The sequence below is a fragment of the Natator depressus genome, chromosome 1 (genome assembly GCF_965152275.1).
Source record: "Natator depressus isolate rNatDep1 chromosome 1, rNatDep2.hap1, whole genome shotgun sequence".
In the NCBI taxonomy this organism is placed as follows: Eukaryota; Metazoa; Chordata; order Testudines; family Cheloniidae; genus Natator; species Natator depressus.
The window spans coordinates 98,604,678-98,632,450 of record NC_134234.1 but is presented as its reverse complement, the minus strand read 5'-3'; the positions used below and the strand labels follow the sequence as shown (position 1 = coordinate 98,632,450).

Here is a 27,773-nt window from a genome sequence, read left to right as displayed (position 1 = left end):
TCCCTTGGCCCCACCTGCCGCCCTAGGGTGAGCAGACAGCAAAGGTGAAAAATCGGGACGGGGGTGGGGGGTAATAGGAGCCTATATAATAAAAGACCCAAAAATCAGGACTGTCCCCTATAAAATCAGGACATCTATTCACCCTATGCCACCCCCGGGCGCCCCCCCCCAGGGGCCCCGGCAGCGCAGGGGAGTTGAGTGGCATCTGCCTACTTGCTCCAGTGGCTGCTGGCCCCTCCCTGCGGCCCCGGGGTGGGATGGGACTGTGCCTCCACGCGCTGCCCCCGCCTCGAGCGCCCCTGTGGCCAATGGGAAGCTACAGGGACGGTGCCTGGGGGCAGCAGCATGCAGAGGCCCCCCGGCCTGCCCCGACTTGGAGCCCCAGGTAAGCGCAGCACCCCCTCCCCCATCCCAGAGCCAAACTTCCTCCCAGAGTCTGCACCCCAGACCCCCTCCCCCACCCAAACTCCCTCCCAGAGCCTGCACCCCAATCCCCTACCCCAGACCTCCTCCCAAATCCAAACTCCATCCCAGAGCCTTAGGCAGGTGGTGGGCGGAGTTTTGGGAGGGGCAGAGTTTTGGGGGGCGGGTTCTGGTTGGTATGAGTGATATTATTGGCCCACTGGGAGGATTTGAGGACTGGCAGTGGCCCTAAGGTAAATTCAGTTTGAGACCCCTGCTTTAGACCAACAGTAGAAATCCATTTTCTAAAGCTAAAATACATTTTAAAATTTAATCCTTACAAAAAGTAAACTTGAAGTGCTAATGTATACAATAAACACTAATATACTACTACCAGATAATTGAGGATGTATAAAATAAAGAGCTTGAGGGGAAATTGTTTTCTCATTGTGGAAAAATTTTGAGATTTAAAAGCTTTTTGTCCCAATTGGAATGAGAAAAAGTCAAAATCTTGAAAATGCTCAGAAACTAGAACAAATAAATTTGGGGCCAACAAAATGTTTCATTTCTACCAATTTGAAATGTCATGTTTCAATTTTGACCTTTTCATATTTTTTAAATTTTTTAATACAAATCACTTAAATTTCAAAACAAAACGTGACCTTGAACAAAAAATTGAACTTCTCATTTGGAAAATTTTGAAACAGGGCATTTTGACACTTTTGAAACTTTCCTCTACAAACAAATTTTTAAATGGGAAATGTGTTAAATTGACTCTTCCCTGCAAAAAGCTTTGGTTTTGACAAATCTAACTTTGATGGAAAAATGTTTTGTTGAAAAATTCTTGATCAGCTCTAAAAAAATATTAGTCCAAGTGTAAGCGGGGGAATGGTCCCGCTATTGTGGGGAATTTTCATGGCTTATACACTACCCCAGTGAAGTGGGCTAGCGAAAGGATCTGAGTCCTTGGCTCCCACTTCCTTTACCCAAAGGCCTGCCTGACTTCAAGGGCTCCCCTTCCACTCTGCTGTGTGGCGGAGTCCTTGTAACCCCAATAAGTCTGGGCCCAGGATTCCTGGGGGGCTCAACCCCCAACCTCGTTTTGGTCACTTAGGACAGGGAAGAGGGTGTCCCCATTCTGGGGTGCTCTCTCGACACTGGATGCTCCCCTGACGCACTGATCGTTACATACAGTTCAAAGCAAATACAATTTATTACACAGCAATCAATTAAAAAAAAAAAAGGAAAAAATGGGAAAGGTTAAAGGAAAACACAGAACCCCACTCTGTGGCAAGGGAACATCACAACCAGCGTCTCTGGAATGTAAGGGAAGTTCAGTCTGTTCCTTACAAGTCCCAGGCCCCTTCTCAGGCCCTCGCTGTGCTGCCAGGATGCTGTGGGTCAGACACTTGCTCTGGTGGTGCCCACACACCCTCAGGCACTAGGAGGCAGGGCCCTTCTTCCCAGAGTCGCCCCCGCTCCGTCAGTGTTTCGATCCCCCTCCAAGTCTTGCCTGCAAGGCGTCTGGGCTGGGGGTATCTCCCTGCGTTGGCCTGCTGCCCAGGGTCCCCCTCGCTGTCCCCAGCTGCTCACCGTACCCAGCTCTGGACTGCTCCAGCCCCACCTCCACTCTGCCTCAGCACAGCTGCTGCTGCTGCTCTGCCTCCAGCAACCTGGGCTGCTTCTCTGGCCCCTCTGGCTCTGGTTGCTACAGCTCTGCTCCCAGGACAGGTCTGCTCTGTGACACTGCTTCCAGCACTGACCTGCTTCCTGGGCTGCTTTTCTGGCCCCTCTGGCTGGCACAGCTCTGCTCCCCAGCTCAGCTCGGCCCCACTCTGTCTAACCCAGGCAATTCCAGCTCACACAGAGGACAGGACCCCCCGGCCTCCTGACTCCCTCATTAGCCTGTCTGCCCTGTCAATCAGGCTGACCTGGAGCATCGGCCTCTCCCCATTGTTCCTGGGGACTGTCAGTCTCAGGATCCTGATTTCCCACTGATCCCTTCCCCTTTCTTTTGGTACTGGGAGCTAGCCAACCAAAACACCCCCACTGAGTTTTAGTGTCCCCTTACACAATGGCCATCTCTCCCTGAAATTATATGGTAAAATCAAGCTAATCAATGCCAGGTTTTTCTCTCTAGTGAATTGACAATTGATTTCTATTCATTTATCAAGGTAGGTACAAATACAAAAAATAGTGTGCATGTTCATAGACAAACTAGATTGCAAAGTGTCAAGCGTGGTTCCTAGTGCTGTAAAGTTTGGGCACCTCTGATATATAGTTAAACACAAGTACAATAAATGCATACATACAGTAAAAGAGAGAGGATTCCTGGAATGCATCTTTTTAATTTTCTTTTAACCAACCCATATTATAGCCACAATAAAACGTTCCAGAGTTACATACAGCATCATAACCACATATGTAAGATGGCTGAGTATTTTGCCAAGTGTCTCGGACTCCTAGGATGTATTTTGCTTGGTTTTGTACAAAAATATCTGCACATAATCTTTTGCTTAAATAATTAGTTTCTTAAGGCATCAATAGGCACTACAAACCACAGCTATGTATATAAGAAGCTAAATGTTACTGTAAATTTAATCATTTGAGAGGTAGTAATCTCTGTCCCCTATACTGTGAGAGGAGGACATTTCTGACAAGTACAATGTCTTCTGGAGAGAGCTCCACCATATTGCACCTTAAAACAAAGGAAAGACCCTGGGAACCTGCTGTTCCCACTGTAGAGTTCTGCAGTCATCCCATGGAAAGCTATGTGTATTTCCCAAATACCATACAACAGGTAAAGATCTCACTCTGATAAATTATTCTCATCAACAGAAGCTTCATCATTAAAGAATGTTCTTAGCCTTAGTGAAATCTGTGATAGTGACCACTACTTGAGACTCTTAGGCTGTTTGTCTATACTGCAGCTGGGAGAAAGCTTTCCAGCCCAGGTGGACTTGTGCTAGCGGGACTCGAGTTGGTGCACTAACAGCAGCAGCATGGACATTGAGGCTTGGGCGGCACTCAGGCTCCTTGCCCACCCGACACACTAGGTCTGAGCTCGGGTGGCTAGAGCCACGTCCACCCTGGTATTTTTAGCAAGCTTGCTCAAGTGAATCTAGTGCAAGTCTGTCTAGCTAGGTTGGGAGGCTCCCAGCTGCAGTGTAGACATACCCTCCAGGTGAGACTATGGTTTTAATAAAGTCAATGACAATTTTGCCACTCACTTCAACAGGGCCTGGATTTCGTCCTTGCAGCCTTTTCCTATAGAAAATCGATTTGTTTTCTGCTAAAGGGAAAGGGCAGACTCTTTCTTTTGCCTCTTCAAAAAATGTCTGGAGTGCACTCAACATGGAAACCATATCATCTCACACATTTAAAAGTAGACTGGACAAAGCACTAGTAAATATGCTCTAAGGAACTATCTTGCACATACATGGAGATGGTCTACAGCAGGTGACCCAACAGACCTTTTCCAGCTCTAATTTCTACAAGTCCCACTTTGCTGAATGAATCACCTTCAAAATTTCTTCAGTAGAGTCTGGGATCAAAAAGAAAAAAAAAGTTTTTGTATGAAGACAATAGAAGACTGCAAGCATTTTAAGACAGGGGCCCTGGGTGAAATCCTGGCCCCTTTGAAGTCAAATGGGAGTTTTGTCGCTGACTTCAGCAAGGCTAGGATTTCACCCAATATGTTTGTACATTCATAGAGTGCCTACCACAATGGACCTAGGTCTGAATTGGGACACCAGGATACCACTGCAATATAAAACAAAAATAAAATATTTAGACATACAGAATATTAATCTGCAAATACTCTAGTAATGTCCTGAACTGCACTCTGATTACATACTTGCAAATTCTGAGTGTAAAATCTGTACAGAATCTGGATGCAGCTCTATTGGCCCTTGTTTCTATAGTAGGACAGTATCTGGAAGGGTATCTGTTATATTTAATTTTTTACTTTTACACTGGGTAAGATATAAATAAATAATTCTGTCCATGGGTAACTGATTCTATCTGCAATTATTTATCACCGTTTATGGCCACCTATTATACAATTATTCTGATAATGATGGGGAGACTTTAGACGCGTTTTAAAATAAAAAAGTATGACCTCTTAGACTTATACTCCAAAAGTTTTAAGTGAGCTGCAAATCAGCATACTGTTTTTGAACAGATTCTTTTTAAGGTTCCGGGGCTTCTCTTTATGATCCAGGCAGTTTTCAGACTTAGCAGACTCCAGACATCTCCTTAACCCATGCAAGAAAAATGCCAGTCATCTTTATGTGAACAAAATAATATTTCACTTAAAAACGCAGGAAGAGTATACAAAAAGACTGCAGCTGCATGCAAATACCTCACGTTACAACGTTCACAAGATAAAATAATGGTCTCTCATTTCAAATCTCTTAATCAGTCCAATGGAAATTAAGACATGAGCACAATAATCTGTATTGTAAGTACATTATGTACCTAAGTGTGAACAAAATCTGATGTTATTTTCTGTTCATTTTGCAGAATACTGTAAAGCTGCCATTTTCAGAAATCCCAATTATCCCCTCATTTTGATTTCTAAAATATAGTTCTCCCTCCTCTCTCTCTGCCCCCTCTGTTCTCTTCTTCCCTTCCAACTTCTTACTCCACCCACTTCATTCTCCACGACATCTTCAGTCCTGTTCTCAGTCATATATGTATAATACATATAGTACGCACATATATAAAATACATGTTACACATGTATATATTATACATTTAAGTGCAAAACTCAACTTAACTTTAATTATGGAGCTAGAACTGGCACCTCCATAATAACTGGCTTGATTTGCTGGGGTGCTGAGTACCCAGTAACTCCCAAGCTGAGGAGGCACAGCACTTCTGAAAAAGAGGTGAAATATGTATATTTATCATTTTAAACTCTAAAACCCATTTCTTGCGCCCCTGCCATTAGACTCCTGTTGGCTTGAGTCAATCCTTCCAAAGGCTAGGCTTCCAGTCAGTGACTGACAGTAAGTGCAGCCTCCAACAGTACACCGAGGGTGGTCTGCATCTATAACAGTGGAAAACTAAGACCAGACAGAACCAGAAGAATGGTCTTTTCCTCTGCCTGGTTTGTATTTTTTTTTTTAAAGAAATGTATAGGCTGCTCAAAAAACCAAAACAAACACACAGCATCACTAAACTAAACACATCCATCATGTTACCATGGAAATCTGCCCAAATCAAATTAATGATGTCAGGCCTGATTTTATTGTAATCAGCTAATTCCTTTTACCACTTCCATTCAAGTATTTTCATGCTGTCTGATCTGTATAGTCATCTACACAATTTGTATAGTTTAAATTTATACCGGTCACTTAATGTAACCTGCAATACGCACATAACAGTTCTGGTATCCTACATGAATTATGGTATTGAATGACAACTTTTATTTAAAAAGGATTTTGAGAGAGAGAGAGAGAGAGAGAGAGAAAGACAGAAAATATTACAAACATTAATAAAACTTCTTGATGAATGACATGTTAGTCACATAATTCTTTATGGAAATAACATTACCCACCACATCTGAACATTTTCTCATTACTGTGATCAAAAATCAAATACTGTAAAATATTAAATAAGAGTTACAGTTTTAGAGCAAAGAAATTGAAAAAAGAATAGAATTGTAATTTTTCCTGATAGGTAAATTTAGCTGTTTGCAGCAGTTTGAGTTGCTTCTGTATTTCCTAGTTATTAATAATGATAATATCTTTAATACTGATTTAAAAGAGAAAGACACCAAATTTTTTAAAATAAATTTTGATGATATCATGTAACATATAGAGATTCAAGTTACTTTTAAAGAATAACCAGAACAGTAACCACCACTTTATTTGGTGGTTTAGGAACAGTCAGTGTCATCCATTAACACTACTTTGAAATATTGCGTATAGTAGACATTTCTTCTTCTTGGCTTTTGCTCTTTATGAGTCTATCCAGCAGGTGGCTTTGATCCTCTTTCTGCTGGTAGATAAACATATCAACTAAAGTTTTTTATCAGAAGCGATCATCAGTGCTGCAGTAGGAAGTTGGTAGCTACATTAAGGTCATTATTTGAAGCTCTCAGAGCTTCCAAAGCATCTACCCTGGAAAATCCCATTTCCATAAGTCGTGCAACCTGTAAGAGAAATAAAAAAGAACACCTTTAATCACAGTTTTATTCATTTTTCCTTTTAAAGTTATCATATAGCAGCAAAACCGTATGGTTTATTACTGAACAGTCTGTGCAATGACAGGTCTTTTTTTTTAAATATCACTTATCTGATATGACGTGGTTGGATCAGCCAGAAAACATTACTGCAGTTGATAAAATACAGTTTGCAATAAAACAGTAATTCCAGTGGTCAATAGGTACTTGAGAAGCATCTTTTACATGCTACAATATAATTTTGATGGCTAACTTTTTGCCTGCCAACTTTCTTTTATACATGCTGACTCAAACAGCACTGCATTTAAATCCAGTTTTGTTCTATGTTATAACACAGTGTGATACATTCAATATCTAAATGGATAAATCATACCAGTTTCAAGCTGGAGGAATTGTAAAATCTACATTTTTTTATTGGGTTTAGTTATAAGTGAAAATCTGACTGATTTCTTTTGAAATAGTTTTATTTTTATTCCAATCACAGCTGACAGTAAATTAAAATTTTTGGCAAAATTCACCAAATGGTCATGGCAGCAGAAGCACTCACTATTACGCCCTTACTGGGGGATAAGGCCTGAAACCAGACAGCATAGCCCCAGAAGTGGTAAGCCACAAGCAGGCTGGGAGATACTTTGATTCGTCCTCCACTGGCAGGTCCCTATGGAGCCTGCATTGAAGATTAAAACTGCCCTTCCCCAAAAGGAAACATTGAGAGATGGGTAGGTATCAGTGCAACTGCCTGTTCCCTCTAGGGCACAGCAGCAAATATGCATTTTCCTGCATCACAAGACTAATAGATTTCCAAGGGACATTGTGGTCCCTAGTCTGACCGCATGTATAACACAGGACACAGAACTTCCCCAAAATAATTCCTTTTTAACTAGAGCATATCTTAACAAAAAAAATCCAATCTTGATTTTAAAATTGCCAGTGATAAAGAATCCATCATGACCCTTGGTAAGTTTTTCCAAACGTTAATTACCCTCATTTTAAATATTTATGTCTTATTTCTAGTCTGAATTTGTCTTACTTCAACTTCCAGCCACTGGAGTTTGTTATACAGTTCTGTTGGACTGAAGAGGTCTTTATCAAATATTTGTATCCAGTCACTGCTTAACTTTCTCTTTGTTAAACTAAATAGATGGAGCTCCTAGAATCTATTTATCACCAACTAATCCTTTAACCATTCTTATGGCTCTTCTCTGAATCCCTCCAATTTATCAACCTCCTTCTTGAATTGTGGGCACAAGAACTGCACACTGTATTTCAACAGCAGTCACCACAGTGCCAAATACAGAGGTAAAATAACTTCTTTCCTCCTACTTGAGATTCCTCTGCTTATGCATCCAACAATCACATTAAGCCCTTCTGGCCACAGCGTTGCACTGGGAGCTCATGTTCAGCTGCTTATCCACCATGACTCCCCAATTTTTTCAGAGTTACTGCTTCCCAGAATAAAGACCCACCATCATTGTAGTATGGCCTACATTCTTTGTTCCTAGATGTGTATTTTTTACATTTAGCCATATTAAAATGCAAATTATTTGCTTGTGCCCAGTTTACCAAGTTATCCAGACCTGTCCTCTTCATTATTTATCACTTCCCGAACCTTTATGCTGTCTGAAAACTTTATCAGTGGTGATTTTATGTTTTCTTCCAGGTCATTGATAAAAACGTTAAATAGTGTAAATAGAGTGAATCTAGCATTTGTATCTGGAAATGTAGACTGTGCATATTCTGAACATAATTTTGACTGGATGTTGGCAAGAAAGCTACATTTTGTTTTTTTGGCAGTACTTTCAGTATTGTAACATTTATCCTGGATTTCAAAAATATTTTCCTCTGATTTAATCTATGCATATATTACTAAAGGTTTTGAAAACTAATAAATTGTCAGGTTGTCAAATAGGTCACTGATAATTTTTGTGTGAGTGTCCCTTTTAAATGCAACATTTATGTCTCATCTTTATGGGAAGAATGAATTATGCTACTTTTGACATCTTTGCAACAATAGTCTCACATCAAACTAGATTTCATACCAAAGCAGCATCTAAAAGTCCCTGTGTGGGGAAAGGTGACCAGACAGCAAGTGTGAAAAATCAGAATACTTTTTTTCCTCCCAGGTGGGGGGGATAGAAAAAACCTGTAATATCGATCAGGACGGGATAATATCAGGATGCCTGGCCAGGGCCAGCCCACAACATTTTGGCACCTGAGGCGGGGAGCTCAAATGATGCCCCCATGCCCCCTCGCTTGGGCCAAAACTTGGAAAGGTCCCAATTCTGACTTCTTCCTGTTCTACTCCTCTCATGGTACTGCTCTGCTACCTACCCCAATAAAGGAGAACTAGCAATTTAAAATGCCTTGTTCAAAAATGTTAAGTAACACTTAACTTTCAAAAGCCTGAACAGCAAATGTAACTTTTCTTGTCTGCATAGTAAACACTGGCATTTTTATCTGTTTGAATAATCAAAGTGGTGCTTTCCGTGCCTTCTTGGTTGCAAAGATTTGAACTGCTTCCTGAAGGTCATGCTCTATTGAGATGGTTGCAAGGCCAACCAGCCTCTCCTGTGTCATTGTGGAGCGTAGATGTGTTTTTATTAGCAGCTTCTCCAAGCTGAAGTTTTCTCCACTGGCAACTGTTACAGGAAGTGTTAGAAGTATGTGCAGAGCAACTAAAGCATTTGGAAAGAGGGCGGTCATCTTATTTGTGTACATATATTCCAGAACAACCTTTGGACTTGATCTCACCTAAATGTATCTTGAAAGGGCTTTCAGTTCCTCCCCTAAATCACTCGCATCAATATTGTGCATGTCATCATGTGTCAACACTGTCTCTAGTCCCTGCATTGCTGGTGTAGGTCTTTTTCAGGTATAATGAGGAGTTTTGGAATATTATACAACATCCCAAATATACTGCTGTGTTCCTTGAGCTGCACGAAATGTTCTTCAACTGACTGTATTGCACTATCTAGCACCTGGTTAAAGAATTCAACTTCGAATTGTTGTTTGGGGTCTCTTATGGAATTATCCCATGCCTCGTAATCAAAATGTCTTCTTCTTCGGTGATTCTTGTATTCTTGAATGGGTGGGAAAATAGCTTCAGTGTGAAGATCCTCTGCCAATCTCTGTGCACTCTTCAGAACGTTTTGAAATCCCTCATTTGACCGGTAAGACTGTAGGTATGACGTTGCTTTGTACAGTTGTTCCATTGCTCCAGATATATCAAGGTCAACACCATGGAGTCTCTTGCTTACAACATTTATTTCAAACAGTATGTCATGCCACAACACTAAGCCACACAGAATTTTGAAGTTATGTATGTTTCTGGTGATTCCATTTCCCTCTGCCACTGTTCTCCCACGAACAATTCCTGTCATAGCATTATCCTTCATAATGGCAACATCTATCTTCCCAACTTGGTGTTTGATAGGCTTTATCGCCTCCACTCGACTTTCCCATTGTGTGGCCCTCAGCGGTTTCAGTGTCAGAAAGGATGTTCCCAGATGTTGCTTCAAAGTTTGCCATCGATGAGTTGATGCAGAGAAAAATACACAGATGCTTTGAATTACATTAAAAAAATTCAGCAGCCTCACTAGAAGCTGATGCTGCATCACTGACCATCAAGTTCAATGAATGAGAACTATATGGGACAAAAAAAGCTCGAGGGTTCAACTCTCGGATCCGTGTCTGCACTCCTCTGTTCTTTCCTCTCAGGTTGGCACCATTATCGTAGCCCTGACCTCTTATGTCAGCTATCACAATTCCCATATCTTCCAGCTTTTTAAGAAGCACATTTGTCATACCAGCTCCTGTAGTATCATCAATGTCAATAAATTCTCGAAAATGCTCTCTGACAGTCACCACTGCAGGGACATTTTCACTAGGTTCTGGTGTTGTTACAAAACGCACCATTAAAATCATTTGTTCCGTATGGCTGATGTCAGGAGTGCAATCCAGAATAACAGAGTAATATCTTGCTGACTTCAGATCTGCCACAATCTTCTGTTTGACTTTTGTTGCCAGTAACTGTATGATCTCATTTTGAATTGTTTTTCCAAGGTAGTGTTGTGTGTACATTTCTTTGGTGGTTTCAGAGTAACAGCCGTGTTAGTCTGTATTCGCAAAAAGAAAAGGAGTACTTGTGGCACTTTAGAGACTAACCAATTTATTTGAGCATAAGCTTTCGTGAGCTACAGCTCACTTCATCGGATGCATACTGTGGAAAATACAGAAGATGTTCTTACACATACAAACCATGAAAAAATGGGTGTTTACCACTACAAAAGGTTTTCTCTCCCCTCACCCCACTCTCCTGCTGGTAATAGCTTATCTAAAGTGATCACTCTCCTTACAACGTGTATGATAATGTTGCCGGCACCCAGTGCCGAGAGGCTAAACAACAGCTGGAGTTGGTTCGCTACCCGGTATGCTACACCCGATAATCACAACGGGGTGGAGAAGCAGAAAAGTTTATTTGCAGCTGCAAAAAGGTACAGGGAGAATAAGATCTCAAATCCTGCACACAGAGCAGGAAGTTACACAGGCTTTTATACATCCTTTTTTCCAGCATACTTATCCAATAGCAAGCTGCCCTAAGTATCCATATAGCCAGCCAATCCAGTTCCCAGCTAGTTCTCTTGTTCTCTGTATCATTTGTTAAACCATACATAAAGCTCCTTTATTCAGCATTTTTCTTCCATATCTGCCCTGTTTGGCCTTGTTTAGTTTCAGGCAGTCTGACTCTGCAACATATTGTTGCAGATCCTCAGCATAACTGCTGCGAGTGCCTCCAGGCGGGGGGGCCAAGGACACTTGGGCCTAGTACGCAGAGCTGCTGTGAGTGCCTCCAGGCGGGGGGGGGGGGCCAAGGACACCTGGGCCTAGTGCGAGGGGGCTTCATCAACACTCGTGGTCTTCCATCCCCTCGAGTTACCTAGTGGCCATGTCCCAGTGTCCCCAACAACTATCAAGGTGGGCCATTTCCAGCACAAATCCAGGTTTTCTCCCCCCCCCCGTTTTTTTTCCCACCCACACAAACCCACTTTCCTGTTGGTAATAGCTTATCTAAAGTGATCACTCTCCTTACAATGTGTATGATAATCAAGGTGGGCCATTTCCAGCACAAATCCAGGGTTTAACAAGAACGTCTGAGGAACGGGGGAGGGGGGGTAGGTAGGAAAAAACAAGGGGAAATAGGTTACCTTGCATAATGACTTAGCCACTCCCAGTCTCTATTCAAGCCTAAGTTAATTGTATCCAATTTGCAAATGAATTCCAATTCAACAGTCTCTCGCTGGAGTCTGTCCTGTAGTACGTGACTTCTGGGAACTCTTCTGGCTCTATCAATCTGTTTCTTCACTTCCGCTGGTGGGTATTGTAGTTGTAAGAATGCTTGATAGAGATCTTGTAGATGTTTGTCTCTGTCTGAGGGGTTGGAGCAAATGCGGTTGTATCGCAGAGCTTGGCTGTAGACGATGGATCGTGTGGTGTGGTCAGGGTGAAAGCTGGAGGCATGTAGGTAGGAATAGCGGTCAGTAGGTTTCCAGTATAGGGTGGTGTTTATGTGACCATCGTTTATTAGCACTGTAGTGTCCAGGAAGTGGATCTCTTGTGTGGACTGGACCAGGCTGAGGTTGATGGTGGGATGGAAATTGTTGAAATCATGGTGGAATTCCTCAAGGGCTTCTTTTCCATGGGTCCAGATGATGAAGATGTCATCAATATAGCACAAGTAGAGTAGGGGTGTTAGGGGACGAGAGCTGAGGAAGCGTTGTTCTAAGTCAGCCATAAAAATGTTGGCATACTGTGGGGCCATGCGGGTACCCATAGCAGTGCCGCTGATTTGAAGGTATACATTGTCCCCAAATGTAAAATAGTTATGGGTAAGGACAAAGTCACAAAGTTCAGCCACCAGGTTAGCCGTGACATTATCGGGGATAGTGTTCTTGACGGCTTGTAGTCCATCTTTGTGTGGAATGTTGGTGTAGAGGGCTTCTACATCCATAGTGGCCAGGATGGTGTTATCAGGAAGATCACCGATGGATTGTAGTTTCCTCAGGAAGTCAGTGGTGTCTCGACTCTTCTTAGATGCTCCTGGAGTATAGCATCAGCACATACAGCTGATCTGAAGTGCCGCCCAGTGCTAGGTTTTGGGTAGCAAGCATTCTCACAATGGCAATGAGCCTTTTCAGAACATTTTGCCAGTAAAGAGACTGATGCAATCTTCTCTTGATGCTGATCATCTATGGTGGCCTTTAACCTTAGTCTCATCTCAAGCTCTTTCCACCTATGGAATGCTCTCTGGTGACTTGCTGCCTTCTCATGGCATGCCAGATTTCTAGCCAGATTTTTCCAGTCCTTTGTTCCTATAGAACCCAAAGTGGCTGGAATATTAGACTGGAAGAGTTTGCCACAAAAACAGTATGCAGCATTCTGAGTTTTTGAGTACATAAGCCATGGCCTCTCACTTTGTCACCATTGGGGATTTCACGCCAGTAATGTGTTCGATGGAAACTTCTATTTTCACTGTCTTTGGGGAACATGAAGTTTTTCACTTGCTGTAGCCCATGCAGGACAAGGAAGTCCCTCAGGCTACTGCTCAAGTGGGTCCACAGTCCTGGATCATCTAGACTTATGGAACTAAACTCAGCAGCAGCAGCTGTTTCTTGCACCTCCACCACACTCTTCTGTGGTCTACACTTTTCTTCAGGAATGTGCATGGTTACATCCATTTGAGATGGAGATATGGATGGTCCAGTAGCTGCAAAACTGCACTCTGGCTAACTGGAAGATCAGGCATCTCCTCACCACTCACATCCTCACTGGGGCCGGAAAGCTCACCGTGAACATTTGTGTCTATATATCTCAGGAGAGCTCCTTCCTGCTTAGATAGAAAAGCTTCCTTTGCTTTCTTTCTTTGTCTGAATGCTGCCCCAGAGGGCCATTTTTTTCTTTCACTCATGACTGCTGTTCTGTGCCAGCTATAGTGGCTCTCAACACTCAATTGAAGGGGACAAATAAGCAGGCTGGTAGCAGGGCCTGAGTGAGGGAAAATATCAGCGTCTTAAGGCCCTAACTGACTCCTACTAATTCAGTTGACTGCCTGTTCTCCTCAAGAGGGCTCAGGGAAGCAGCAGGAAACAAGAAACTCCCAGAGAAGCTGGTGTTAATCAGTCCAGGCTCCTGGGGATGCTAGAGAGGTACATAAGAGGCTCCTCCTCCTCTCTCTCTCCCTGCAGCTCCTGCTGCTTTCTGTTATTCCCTCTCACCTTTTCTCCTGCCTGCCTGTTACGTCTCTTGTGCCCTCTTTCCTCCAGCACAGCACTCCACCATCTCTGTGCATCTAGAGCAGAGAGAATACATATGCACCAGCAGCAGACACAATTTTCTACACTCCGGGTCCTAGTGGCACCCCCCTCACAGTCTGGCACCTGAGGCAGCAGCCACCTCAGTTCGCCTCATGGTAAGGCCAGCCCTGCATCTGGTCACCTTAGATGGGGTTTACCAGGTCTTCGTGATCCCCTGCTGGAGGACCCACTGCTCTACTACATCCCACCCCAGGAAAAAGCTTTCTGAGAGGAAAAGGGAAACGATCATTAGACCTCTGGGCATAGGCACCAACTTTTACTTTTCCCAGGAAGTGCTCCACCCCCGCTCTGCCCTGAGGCCCTGCCCCTTGCTCCTACCTTGCTCCTTCCCCCAAGGCCTTGCCTTCTCTCTGTCTCTTCCCACCCCACTCTCCCGAGTCCCCAACCTCACTCCGGCTCCCACCCCCTGCCCTTACTCCACTGATGTCCATTCCAATTAGGTGTTCGCACGTTGTGTGCACAGATGTCGGAAACTTTTTCCCTTAACAGCTCCTGTCAGGAGGGCAGGGGAATCCCCTAGAGAGGCGCCCTTATGGCAGTGTGTATATTGTACCCTGCTGGCCCAACCCTCCTTCAGTTCCTTCTTGCTGTTGACTCAGACAGAGGGGGAGGGGTATGGGTACTGTAGTGGACATGAACAACACATCTCGAAGAACAACAATTACGAGAGGTAAGTAACCATCTTTTCTTCTTCAAGTGCTTATTCATGTCCATTGCAATTAGGTGACTTCCAGGCTTACCATCAGAGGTGGGTAGGAGTCATGGAACGATTGACTGAAGGACAGCCCTGCCAACCGCTGCATCATCTCTGGCCTGCTGATTGATGGCATAATGGGCTGTGAATGTATGCACTGAAGACCAGGTAACTGCCTTGCAGATCTCATGGATGGGGCCTGCACCAGAAAGGCAGTCGAAGACGCTTGCGCTCTGGTCAAATGGGCTATGATTGCTGGGGCTGGGATCTTGGCCAACTCATAGCACATGCGAACGCAGTCTGTGATCCAGGGCGATATGTGTTGCACAGAAATTGGAAGGCCCGTCATTCTACTGGCTATGGCCACAAACAATTGCGTTGATTTGTGGAAAGACCTCGTGCACTCTGTGTAGAACGTGAAGGCCCTTCGAACATCCAGCATGTGTAAGCTGTGGTGCTATGGGCTCGTATGGGGCTTTGGAAAGAACACTGGCAGACAAATATCCTGTCCCATGTGGAATTGGGAGACCAGTTTGGGGAGGAATTTAGGGTGCGGTCTAAGCTGCACCTTGTCCTTATGAAACACCATGTAAGGGGGTTCAGAGGTGAGAGCTCTCAGCTCAGAGACCCTCCTTGCCGACGTAATGGCCACCAGGAACGCTACCTTCCATGAAAGGTAGAGGAGGGAACAAGTGGCCAGGGGTTCGAATGGTGGGCTCATGAGTTTGGAGAGGACCAGGTTCAGATTCCAGGTTGGGACTGGAAGACGAGAATATGGGTACACCCTCCAGTCCCTTAAGGAAGCGCAACACCATGGGATTTGAGAACACCGAATGCCCAGATTCCCCTGGATGGAAAGCTGAGATAGCTGCCAGGTGCACTCTGATACACGAAAGAGACAGGCCTTGTTGCTTGAGGTGTAGCAGGTAGTCCAGAACAATCGGGATAGAAACCTGGAGCGGTGGAAGATGTTTGGGTTCACACCAGCAGGAGAACTTTTTCCATTTTGCCAGATATGTTGCCCTGGTAGAAGGTTTCCTATTACCAAGGAGAATCTGTCTCACTGGCTGAGAGCACTGGCTCTCCATGGGATTTAGCCATGGAGTTTCCAAGCCATGATGTGCAGAGACTGTAGGTTTGGGTGGAGAAGGCACCCGTGGTCCTGTGTGATCAGATCTGGGTAGAGGGGCAGGGCTATCGGGGCATCTTCAGACAGCTCTAGGAGGAGAGTCATGTACCAATGCTGCCACAGCCAAGACGGGGCAATCATGATTACCATCACCCTCTCCCTGAGAATTTTGAGCAGGACCTGGTGGACCAGCAGGATTGTAGGGAAGGCATACTTCAGCCCCTCGCCCCACAGTATTAAGAACATGTCGGAAATTGAACCCAGGCTGTGGTTTTGAAATGAGCAGAACTGAGGGCACTGTCTGTTGTCTTTGGTGGCAAAGAGATCTACTTGGGGATAACACCACCTTTGGAAAACTGACTGCATGATGTCTGATCTGATCGACCATTCGTGAGTCTCATAGGAGCTGCTGAGGTGAACTGCCAGCTCGTTCTGTACCCCGGGGTGGTAGGATGCTTCCAGCTGAATGGACCGGGATATACAGAAGTCCCAGAGGAGAAGGGTCTCGTGGCAGAGGGGTGAGGAGCGAGCTCCGCCCTTTTTGTTTATGTAGAACATGGCAGTGGTGTGGTCTGTCAGGACTCTCACGCTGTGACCTTGCAAAGTGGTGTGAAAGGTTTGACAGGCCAGACGAACCGCTCCGAGCTCCTTCAGGTTGATACAGACGGGTATGTCATCTTGCGACCACAGATGCTGTGTTCTCAGATCCCCTAAGTGTGCATCCCAGCCCAGATCTGATGTGTCCGTTATTAGCGTCAGAGAAGGATGGGGCGCAGCAAAGGGGACTTCTGCACAGACTACTGGTCAGTCCAGCCACCAACACAGGGACTCTCGGACCTGCCCGGGTATTGTTACTATCAGGTTCAGGGGGGTCTCAGGACGGGCAGTAACATGCTGCGAGCCATGCCCATATGGGCCTGAACCTCAGTCTGGCATGCTTGACCATGGACGTACAGGCTGCCATATGTGCTATTAGCTAATTCCTTACATTCGTGGTGGGGTATTGTAACATTGTCCTGACAATTTGCTCTATGGCTTGAAATCTGGGCTCTGGAAGGCTCGCTTTCACCTGTACTGAGTCCAGGATTGCCCCTCTGAACGCTATCCTTTGGGAAGGTATGAGTGACCACTTGTGTATGTTGAGGAGGAGCCCCAGTCTGTGAAAGCTGACAGTTGTCACTTGGGACTGTACCTGGTCCGTGGATCGTCCTGTCAGTAGCCAGTCACCGAGGTACAGGTACACTCAAATTTGCCTTTTTCACAGGAAGGGCACCACCACCGCCACGCACTTGGTGAACACGTGGACAGACTGAATGGGAGCACCGTGAACAGGTAGTGCTCTTGGTTTATTACAAACCGGAGGAAGCGTCTGTGTGCCGGATGGATGGCAATGTGGAAATAGGCATCCTTCATGTTGAGGTCAGCGTACCAATCTCCTGGATCCAGTGACGGGATGATAGTGCTTAGGGAGACCATGTGGAACCGGAGCTTGACCATAAATTTGTTGAGTCTGTGAAGGTCAAGAATGGGTCGGAGATCCCCCTTTGCCTTGGGAATTAGGAAGTAACGGGAGTAAAATCCCTTTCCCCTTAGCTCCTGGGGAACCTTCTCCACTGCCCCATCTCGAGGAGTGAACGGACCTCCTGCATAAGTAAGTTGCTTGTGAGAGAGGTCCCTGAAGAGGGACGGGGAAGGAGGAGAACTGGAGGGAGTATCCCACCTGTACCGTGTGTAGGACTGAGCGGTCCGATGTTATACAGGACCATGCACGGTAGAAGTGGGATAGCCAGTTTAAAAACCAGGGGAATGGATCCTGGAACTGGGTTGGTAGGCTGTCCTCGAGTGTGCCTTCAAAACCCTTGCTTGTTCCCTGGCTGGGGTTTATTCTGGTCTTGGTTAGGCATGTTATTTGACGGCCTACACCTGTTATTTCTGTCCTGTCTGTGACATGGGTTGTGCCTGGGGTGAGGTTGGTACTGCCTCTGCTGCAGAGGCTGGGGCCTGAAGGGCTTCCTCGGGGTTGCTGGTGTATGCATCCCTAGAGATTTCAGCATGGCCCTAGAATCCTTAAGGCTGTGTAGCCTGGAGTCAGTTTGCTCTGAAAAGAGGCCCAAGCCCTCCAAGGGTAGGTCTTGCAGGGTGTTTTGGATCTTGGGGGGAGGCCAGACACCTGTAGCCACGCTGAACACCGCATGACCACTCCTGAGGCTATGGTTCTGGCCGCAAAGTCAGAGTAGGGGTAGGAGTAGGGTGGCAGAACAAGAACTCGTAGCCCTTGGATGGGGCGAAGTATTTTCTTTCCACCCCCGTGGCCGTTGGTGTGATGGAGGCCGGGGTTTGCCAGATTGTATTGTAGTTGCTCTGTATGGTCTTTATCAGAGGAAGCGCAACTCTGGAGGGACCTCCAGGAGCCAGGATGTCCACCATCGGATCCTCCTGCTCGACAGTTTCCTCCACCTTGAGGCCCATGTTGAGGGCAATCCTGCGGAGAAGCTCTTGGTGGGCCCTATGGTTGATCAGTGGCGGTCCTGAAACTGATGTATCTGCCACCGCTTCGTCTGGGGAAGAGGAGGACGTGAGCTGCTGTTGGTTGCCCTTGTCCTGACCTTCCTGTAAGTCCTCATGGTCCTGGGCTGCGTCAGGGCCCGACGAGGCTGCCACCTCCTGAGACGTTGCCTGTCTTGGTAACAGCGCGAGCACTGGACCTGTCACTGTCAGCTGCTCTTGGGGATCCGAGGGCGGTCTAGAGAGTGTGGCCTCTCTCACCCTCAAGGTGTGCCTATATGGTGACCTAGAGTGGCGTCGCATAGAGTGCCCAGACCTAGACGCTCTAGAAAGAGTGCCCTGTTGTTGATGATAGGCCCATGGGGTCCAGAAAGGCCACTGTCCTAGAGGTGGCCACTGTGGCTGCCACACTGTGTGGGACTCTCTGCTGCTCACGGTCCAGTGCCTGTTGTAATTAGAGCCACTGGAGTTGGCTTCGGAGCCGGAGGATGCCGACGGAGAGGACCAAGGCAGTGCCGATGCTTGAGCGGCCACAGGATGCCATGAGGTGCGAGTTGGGGACCGGTGCCAAGATGATCGGGACCGCGAACAGTACAAGGTGTCCCAGGACCGGCGTCTCTCATGTGGTGCTGGGGAGGTAGTTGGCACTGTGCTCCGGTGCTGGGCGACTGCCGGCATCATGGAACGGTGCCTAGTCGCTGACGAGGGTGCCGTGGGTACATCGGCCTCCAGTGCCGTAACGTTGCGTTGGGTCGTGCGTGCCGGGGAGTGGCATTACACCGAGCTTGAACGGGAACGGTGCTGTATCGGTGACCTTGAGTGGCACACCATTGCTGGTTTCCCTCTGGACGGCACCTGCCTGGGCGGTGCTGGAGGCTTCTCCCTGCATGGGAGGGGATTTGGCGCCGACAGCTCGATGAGGTTCTTCGCTGCCTCAAATGTATCAGGAATGGAGGGGTGTTCCAGGACCTCTTCCAGCCACTCATTGGCACTGAAGTCGTTGGGCACCAGATTCAATGGGGCTTGTGGTGCCAGAGTCGACGGTGCCCGTTCCTGGTGGGGGCCTGCATCCTGTTTATGCATGCCAGGAGCCTCTCTAAGCATCTTGGTTGCTCTTTGAGGGGAGCGCCCTCTTTCCCCCTTCTTATGACACTTAGCCGGTGCTGGAGAGGTTGAGCGGTTGGTTGGCCTGCCTTGGTGCCGGTGATTTGCGGTGCCAGATCACGCACCGATGCCAGGACACTTCTGACCGAGGAACCCGAGCCTGGTACCAGGTGGTCTGGGCCCACTGTTGCAGCGCGGCCTCCATGAGCAGCTGCTTAAGACGAAAGTCTCTTAGTGTGTGGCTTGAAGGCCTTGCAGATTTTGCAGTGCTCAGCCTGATGCACCTCTCCCAGACACCAGAGACAGGAGTCGTGGGGGTCGCTGTTGGGCATAGACGTGTGGCAAGTGGCGCAAGCTTTGAAATCCTGGGCTTGCGGCATTCCCCGCACCCAAGGCTGGTGCTGGAACTAACTCCCAGACACCTAAAACTACAAACTGTATCTAACTAACTTGATAACTATCTAAGAACAACTCTAACCAGAAAAACCAAATTAGCTAAGGGATAACTCGCAAGTGAGAGAGAGAAAGTTCCAGTGCCGTCAGGGACGGTAAGAAGGAACTGAAGGGGGGTTGGGCCAGCAGGGTACTATATACAATGCCATAAGGGCGCCACTCTAGGGGACTCCCACCGTCCCGATGGTAGCAGCTAAGGGAAAAAGTTTCCAAAGTCTGTGCACGTGACACACGCACACCTAATTGGAATGGACATGAACAAGCACTCCAAGAACATAGCAATTCCTGTCTTATTTTAATGAAACAGAACTGTATTTACTGAGTTTTATACTGCACATGTGTAGCCATTCACAGCTGGCATAAAATTTTTATTTGTGTTATGTGGCTTGATGTGTATACATGACGGCATGTGGAAATTTTAGAGGGCAAGCTCAATGAAGGAGAATCAAAACTTCCCTAATAATAGCTCCACACATATTCAACATGAATAATGCAAACCAATTGCCATTCTCCATTTGTTTACCATATTTGAATAGTAAAACTAGCTGGTTGTTTTTTAAAAAAAAAGCTATATACAAAGCCAGAAATTCTAAAATAAATTTGCAGCTCTAATCCCATAAAAGCAATTGCATTAGTTCAATCTGTCTTTATGTTGTAACTGTCATTTAGTATTCTCATTTGAGCTACCAACATATTAACTGTATAGAGGGTTACCACAGGTATAATGTTACAGATTATGATAAATAGTACATGTAGCCAACCCCTCATCCATTTAAATTATGTTTTAAAATACAAAAATATTTACCTGTTCCTCAGAAACCTCAGCAGGTGGAGGTGCCTCTTGCTCAGACTGGCGATTATCTTGATAATTTGCATGATGTCTACGACGTAAAGGAGGAAAGAGTCGATTCCAGTTAATCACCCTGCCCTGAAACCAGATATTTATTATTATTAGTCCTTTAACCCAAAAAGGATATAAAAACTGACAGTTTTGTATCAATTGTATTGAATAAAATGTTTATTTCAAACAATAACTTCTATAATATCATAGTCTTTAATAATTACAGTACTCAAAAGGATATATTTTCTTGCTTTACTAATTAATCAAAATGTTTCTGCTACATTAAGGAAACATATACTAATAAATAGGAGCTATCTGTTGTATTTATTTCCTGTTTAAGGCTCATGTTAGCATTCCATATGTGTTGAAGGAGCTGCAGCCCACCACCATGAAGGAGAGCAACTCTGAGTTCTGGTCTCTTGTTCCCCAAGTAAACAGAGGTTTGACTGCTTCTGTTGCAACAGACATAAAACCTGATCTTTCACTTGCTCTGTGTAGCTGCCTGGAGTTCCATGCACTGACTGCAGGATCAAGCCCATAACGTCAAGATGTGTGAGCACTTTGTATTACTTAACAGCAGCTCTGCTCACCGATTAAAGGTTGGAATCGATAATTCTGAAGTCTAGTTCTCCCTGGGCAGAACGATAGTGGCTGAAACATAGATCATCACAGATGGGAAAGGCAAAAAATGCAGGAGATTAAGGAGGAGGCAATGAGTGGATTTCTCAGGGCACCAACAAAATCACAGAGGTAAACTCAGGATAAAGCCTACTGAGAATGTCTATGATACAGTTGCCATGTAAAAGTTTTCTACAGCCATCACTGTACTATCTAAGTGCCTGTATGAATCTAATACAGTTGAAATGACTTTGAAAACATTCTCCTCCTTGCCTAGATTTACTCTATTAAATATCATGTTTCACATTTTGGCATTGTTCCAAAGTAAATGCATTTTGTACAAAGTGTGTTACAAAAACAGAAATTTAATTTAAAATGTAAATGTAACCAAACAGAATTGTAAAGAATTGAAAAAGAAATTGTAAGGTGCTTACTTTTTAAAGTATAACGAATACATACAGTAACGTCAAGTGTTATTTACATAATTGCCCAGAGGTAACAGTGATGTATCAGCAAAGTTTTTTTTGACAGATTATGGGTAATATTAGAACCACTGCCCATGAAAAAAACATCTGTTCCTTTACAATCTTTCTATTTTATGTGTTTTTTCCTGATGCTTGTGTGTCTAAAAGGCAGCTTGTTCACCCTCACTCCCCGTGTCTCCCTCCCTCTTCTCTCTCACTATTGTGGAAAGTCCTTCTTCCTTTCATTTTGTATGGGATCTGGGCTTCCTTCCTGCAGCTGCTCTATTTTGGGCCTAGAACTCTTTCTCAGAAGACCTTCCTCTTAAAAAAAGTTATTTTTTTTCCAGCTCTGCTTTTCCCTTTAAGCTTCGTTGGGCTGGGGCAATTAATTTAAAATCTAACCAGAATGTTGCATTAATTCAGTTTCGTTTGTATTTATTTCCTTTAAACGATCAAGGGACAAAAAGACATTGGTGTATTTAACAATGTATTCCAAGAAAAATTGATGTATTGAAGAAGGTTGTCTATGTTATGACATTTTTATTCTATGCATTGGAAATCATAAGGCATCAGACAGTCAAAAAATGTGCTAATTTATAAATGTACTGGTCTATCTGACAACTGAAATAAGTGTAGCTGCCTTTCCAACTGTACCTATAGCATGGTTAATTACTTATTTATTCTATTTGGTCTACAAAATCTTCACAAGTACATGTTATTTGTCAACTGACACTGCAAAGGGACACCCTATCTCTCAGAAATGAGCCTTCTATTTGGCACCCGCAACACACAAAAACAAAGTGTTTTCAATCTTTAAAAAAGCAGTTTCTGTACTAAGTATTTAGAGCATCACTTTAGCAACAGACATCTTACTAAACTACGGATGCAGATAATGTAGTAAGAACAGATTCAAGCAGATACCACAGTGACACATTTCCTAGAAATACCTACATCAGATCAGATAAGTAATTTTTCACAGCTTTAAATTGCCTTTAAATCATTTCACTGGCCTTTGGATCTAGGTCCCATTATCCAGTATTCTTTATTTATTAATTATAGGGAATATCATAAATGCAGCAATAATACGATCAGGCAAATCTGTAAAGTGTTTAAGGTTTAGCACTATATAAAAAGCTGAGAATTTAACTAAATCCAGCCCCAGAGCAGGTAGGATGGAAAAATCATCATGAAGTCAAGTAATCCCACATATGCCAGTTTTTAAAAATAGACAAAAAGGGGAGGGAAAAAAAAGACTACTGCCAAGCCTTGCCTTACAGGAAATCATTTTCAGACCCTCCCCCCACATTCATACACAGTTTTATGGCAAATATTAAATTGCAGTGTATTTTATGCCCCCTAACATACTTAATATGCAAATATCCAGGTACACTTCAGAGGAATATCTGCACTATGGTCGACTGACCTGACTGAATGGAGCGTCTCATCTTTTAAAGGGTCATCTATTATTAGCACACAATTTCTATGCAAAAGGAGCATATTTCATTGTAGATTTGCAATTGGCCTCTCCGCCACTCTCATTGACAGTGACATCTGTTCCAAGCTGTCTGGTGACATCCAAGCAGAGCTTGTGAACTGGCTGTTTATTATGTGAACTAAATTCAAATTTAATGATAAATAAGGGAGAACATAAGAGGTTTCAGACCAGGCAATTCTAACTGTGCCACACCGCTCACACCCAGAGTCAATCCCAACAACTTTTTGAGATCTCCCAGGTATCTTGGACAATGGTAATCTCAAGACTGTCCCTAGGAAGATGTATGTGAAATCTCCCCCTGCCTTTCCCCATTCATGGTTCTCGAAAGCCGCTGCTGCTCGTGTTTTCTACAGGGGAGATGGGACTACCAGCTTGTGCCTCTTTTCTTAGCTCCGGTTTTAGTGCTCTACTTTATCAGTGGATGGAAGTCATGAAAGAATTACTGGAAGGAAGGAAACTTTCCCTTTGACCTCCCTACTTGTGCACCCTATTCCTCCGAGAGTCGTGGGATGGCTTTTTTTCCAATCTGGGTCTCGAAGCAGCAGAAAGTTTGTCACAGTGAGTAGGCAGGATGTCGCCATCAGCTTTCAAACATTAGTCCCTAGAATTGGATGCTATGAGGAAAGGAGCTGTAGAAGGTCTATTCCCCATGTCAGGAGCCACCCCCTCTCTCTTAGGGTTGACCTGCATTATTTAGAAACTGTTTTAAAGTAAGGGCTTGCTTCTTAGGCCACAGCAGAGAAGACAATTAAGTTGCATTACCATTAAAAATCAATGTTAGGGCAGAAATGATCAAGTTGCTGACAGTGCCTTCCCCACCACAGTCTCGTAGCTGGGAGAGGTTTTGTCTAGGCCAGCAGGGGAAAGTAAACGCTTGGACATTTTAAGGAATGCACACACCCTGCTCAGCCTCCTCACAGGTTTGAGGGGGGGAGCTCCTTGGCGATTGGTTGGATAGAGAGATGTAGCAAAAGTCTAACGGCTCCACAAACAAGGGGAGGTCTTATGAACCCTTCTTCATGCCCAGGGCACCATTCCTCACTAGGAATGAAAGCTCCTCCTTCTGCCCACTGGGATTAGAATAGGGGCGGGTTTGGGGGCCTTGCTGTGAGCATCGTGCTAGTTGCCCTTTGGGGGCTGGGAAGGAATTTTTTTCTCACTGCCAGATTGACCTGGGCAGTGTGGGTTGGTGTTTTCCTTTCTCTCAGCACCCCAGGGACCCAGTGGGTATATCAGGTTGTGAAATTTATTTTATCACAACTTGGCAGGTGCCCAGTGCAGGTACTCTTTCAATCGGGGGTCCTGTTCCCTGATAAACCAGAATTGGAAGCAGATTAGGAAAAGGCATCTCCTAGAGAAGGTGGGGAATGGGCTTGGGGCTCCAAATGGCTGGAACGGCAAGGAGACAACCCTCTCGATTGTCACAGGAGAGTGGTGGGGTCCCAGCAACAGTTCTGGGAGCATATTAAAGGGATGAGGGGCTCACAGCATCCCTCCGCAAGGTGGTACAGGTTACAAATGAAGGATGGTCTGCACAGGACAAGTCACTGCTGGATAGTTCCCAGATATGTTACTTAATTAAGCTGTGAACTAGTTAAACCACTTTCCTGGTATCTCATCTTTCTGCGGTATACAAGACAATGCATGTTGCACATAAAAGACATACACGCCTTTTTGTATAGACTCAGGTAGAGTCATTTATAGTAATGAACCTAGTTATTCAGATCATACACACAACAAAAAAAGCACAAAAGTGCATTTTACTCAGTGTTTGCAAAATAAAAAAAGTTATATTTTGGGCAGCTACTAATTGTCAACTAAATAGCAATTAAACATCTGTCAATCCTATTCACTTAGATAGAGAAAGAAAATGTGTTTTAGAAGTTTTCTTGAAAGCTCTGTAAGCACTCAGATATTTTGATAATGCAATGCATGTGCCTGAGTTAATGCCAGCTTGCCATCTGTTTGCACAAACAGGAAACACCTCCTAATATCTGACCTCTACACCTTTTCTAAAGACGTAACCACATAGTGAGAGATGGAAAAAAGGAAACAGCTTTTGCATTTCATTTTTTAAATAACACACAATCTGCCCCGTACTCATAATCTACACAATAGGAGATATTTTGTGCAGGGCCAGATATTCTGACTGTCCCAGTGGTTTTATGTAAGTTTTTTCTTTTTAAATTAAGGCCTCTAATGTGCTAAAAGTAATTTCTCAAATATTTCCTTTCTGATAAAACTTCATACAAATTTTGAATTTTACTACTACCTCATTCAAGGAGAGGGTAATAATCCCAGGTGGGGGAAAAAAGAGACTATAGGCTTTGCTATAGAGTGAAAGTTTTAATATTTCTTGTTTTAAGACAGATGTAAAAATAGTGTCATTAACTCTAGCTAAGAATTTTATACTGCCACCCACTATGGTATCTGAGTACCTTCCATGAATAACAATAGCAAAAAGTTTCTGGTGAACTTCATGGAGTCTCTGGCACTTCTCCCATTTCAGGGTCAAAACTTTGCTTGGGGTAGGATCTTGGTTTTGATTTTTTTGTACTCTAAGCCTGTAGAGGTTTAGAGTACAAGGAAGTGTCACTGTTGTGATTGTCATTCTTATGTTAACAATACTTTTTGAAACAGGAAAGTTTTGCAGTGATTCCTAAAAATGGTCAGACTGAATTTGCCTGATCTCCTCTGGAAGTTCATTACATAGCCATATCCCTTTGAATAAGAATGCTTTGTCTCTAGTGCTCACTTGCTTCATCCTGGGTTATGGATTGGTGTTGCACCAGACGAATGCAACTGTCACATAGATTCATAGGTTAACATTCGGTCTTTGATGTAGCTGTGGTTTGATCCATTGATTACTTTGAAACTTAGGACCAAGGCCTTTAAATTGGCTGGGAGCCAGTGAAGGGATTTGAGTATGGACCTGATATGCTCACAGTGGCCTAAGCCATGGAGAAGGTAGGCAGCCACATTCTGCAGCACCTTTGGAGTCTGTCCATCATCTTCACACTCAAATGGTGAGTTACAGCAATCCAGATCAGCGGTGACAAATGCATGGACCACTGTGGCCAGGTCCTTGTCCAGAAAGAAGGGATGACTTTTCCTAGCAAGTTGGAGGTGAAAAAAGGCATTTTGGGGAACTGCTGCTTCCCAATCATCCAAGCTCAGTGTGCAGTCAAACAGGACTTTGAGGCACGGCACCACTTTGACAAATGAGGGAGACAATATCTTGGCTCTCTCTTAAAAGCATTTCTCTTTACAACCAGCATCATTTGGGTTTTGCCAGGGTACATTCGGAGCCAGCTCTTCTGTGCCAAAGAGCCGATTTCCTGTATGCATTCTGACATCGTAGCCGTGGCAGTGGTTGCATCAGTTGAGAATGAGACATAGTTTAGTGCCCATCCTGTTGGCAGCTGCGACCACAGCATTTCATTCTCTGCCCCGGTGGCCTCATGTATATTGAAGAGAAGAGGTGATAGTATGGATCCTTGGGGGACCCTGCAGGTAAGGGCCTTTAAAGAGGAGGAGGACGAGGAATTGCCGACCACCACTCTCTGAATTCTGCTGGAGACAAATGATTGGAGTAACTGTAGTGCTGGGCCATCTACTTCTGCTATGTCAGCTAGATGCATCAGCAGCATCTTGTGGACTAGGTGTGTCAAAGGCTGCAGACAGATGCAGCAGTATGCACAGGGAGATTTTACCTGTGTCTGTGGTCATAAGGAGGTCATCTTTTAGTGCTGCTAGATGTGTCTCTGGGCTGTGCCCTGGTCTGAATCCTGAAATGTGAGGCAGTCAGGATGTTGACTGATGCTACATGTTGTTGAAGGTTGGTGGTTAGATACTTAAACTCACCTCTACTCACTTCCTGTATACAAAACCTGTTCTTTTAACAGAAGTAAAGACCAAGAAGAATCTAAAATAGTAGATTCTACAATTGTGCTTTGAGGAGTACATTTTGTAAGACACTACCAATGAAAATGTAAAAACAAAGTACAAAGTACAAAATACATTGCAATAAATGTGTACAACTGCTGTGTGCATATACAGGGCCTGTAAATGATTCAGTGAATGAGTGCATTAGCCTTTCAGCTCTGGAAACCTGGATTCAAATTCTGTCTTAAGCTACAGATGGAAATAAACTTTGCAGTCTCATCCTGGTTGCCCAGTTGGTCAGAATCACCACCGCAAAATCCGACATGAATGGCAGTCTCTTCTCAAGAGAGGCACACAAGCAGAATAGCCAGGGGGTTGCAGGTCAGAATTAAGAGAGCTGTCTGGGGAAGCGTGCATAACACTTGCCTACACTGTGCTTCTTAAGCCAGTGCTATTACTGAATTTTATATATCAAATCCGACACATTTTCCAGAAAAATACAAACTAAATAAGTTACAGGAAATAGAAAAATACAGATAATATCCATATCCTGTATAAAAAGCTAATTAACTGCAAACATAATTGCAGGGGTAACAGCTTTAGAAAGATAGTTACAGCATGAT

At 44.5% G+C, this 27,773-nt stretch overlaps 1 protein-coding gene across 1 annotated transcript in view; it reads right to left on the bottom strand.

Moving 5' to 3' along the window:
* Nucleotides 1–2,714: 2,714 nt before the first annotated feature.
* The window catches only part of UBAC2 (UBA domain containing 2), a 159,132-nt gene continuing 134,073 nt past the window's right edge, over nt 2,715–27,773 (bottom strand). The window contains exons 8-9 of the mRNA XM_074962994.1: nt 20,653–20,775; nt 2,715–6,562 (exon numbers count right to left, since the gene is read on the bottom strand). Coding sequence (XP_074819095.1) covers nt 6,455–6,562; nt 20,653–20,775 — 231 coding nt within the window. The 3' untranslated portion in view covers nt 2,715–6,454. The remainder of the gene's footprint in view (nt 6,563–20,652; nt 20,776–27,773) is intronic.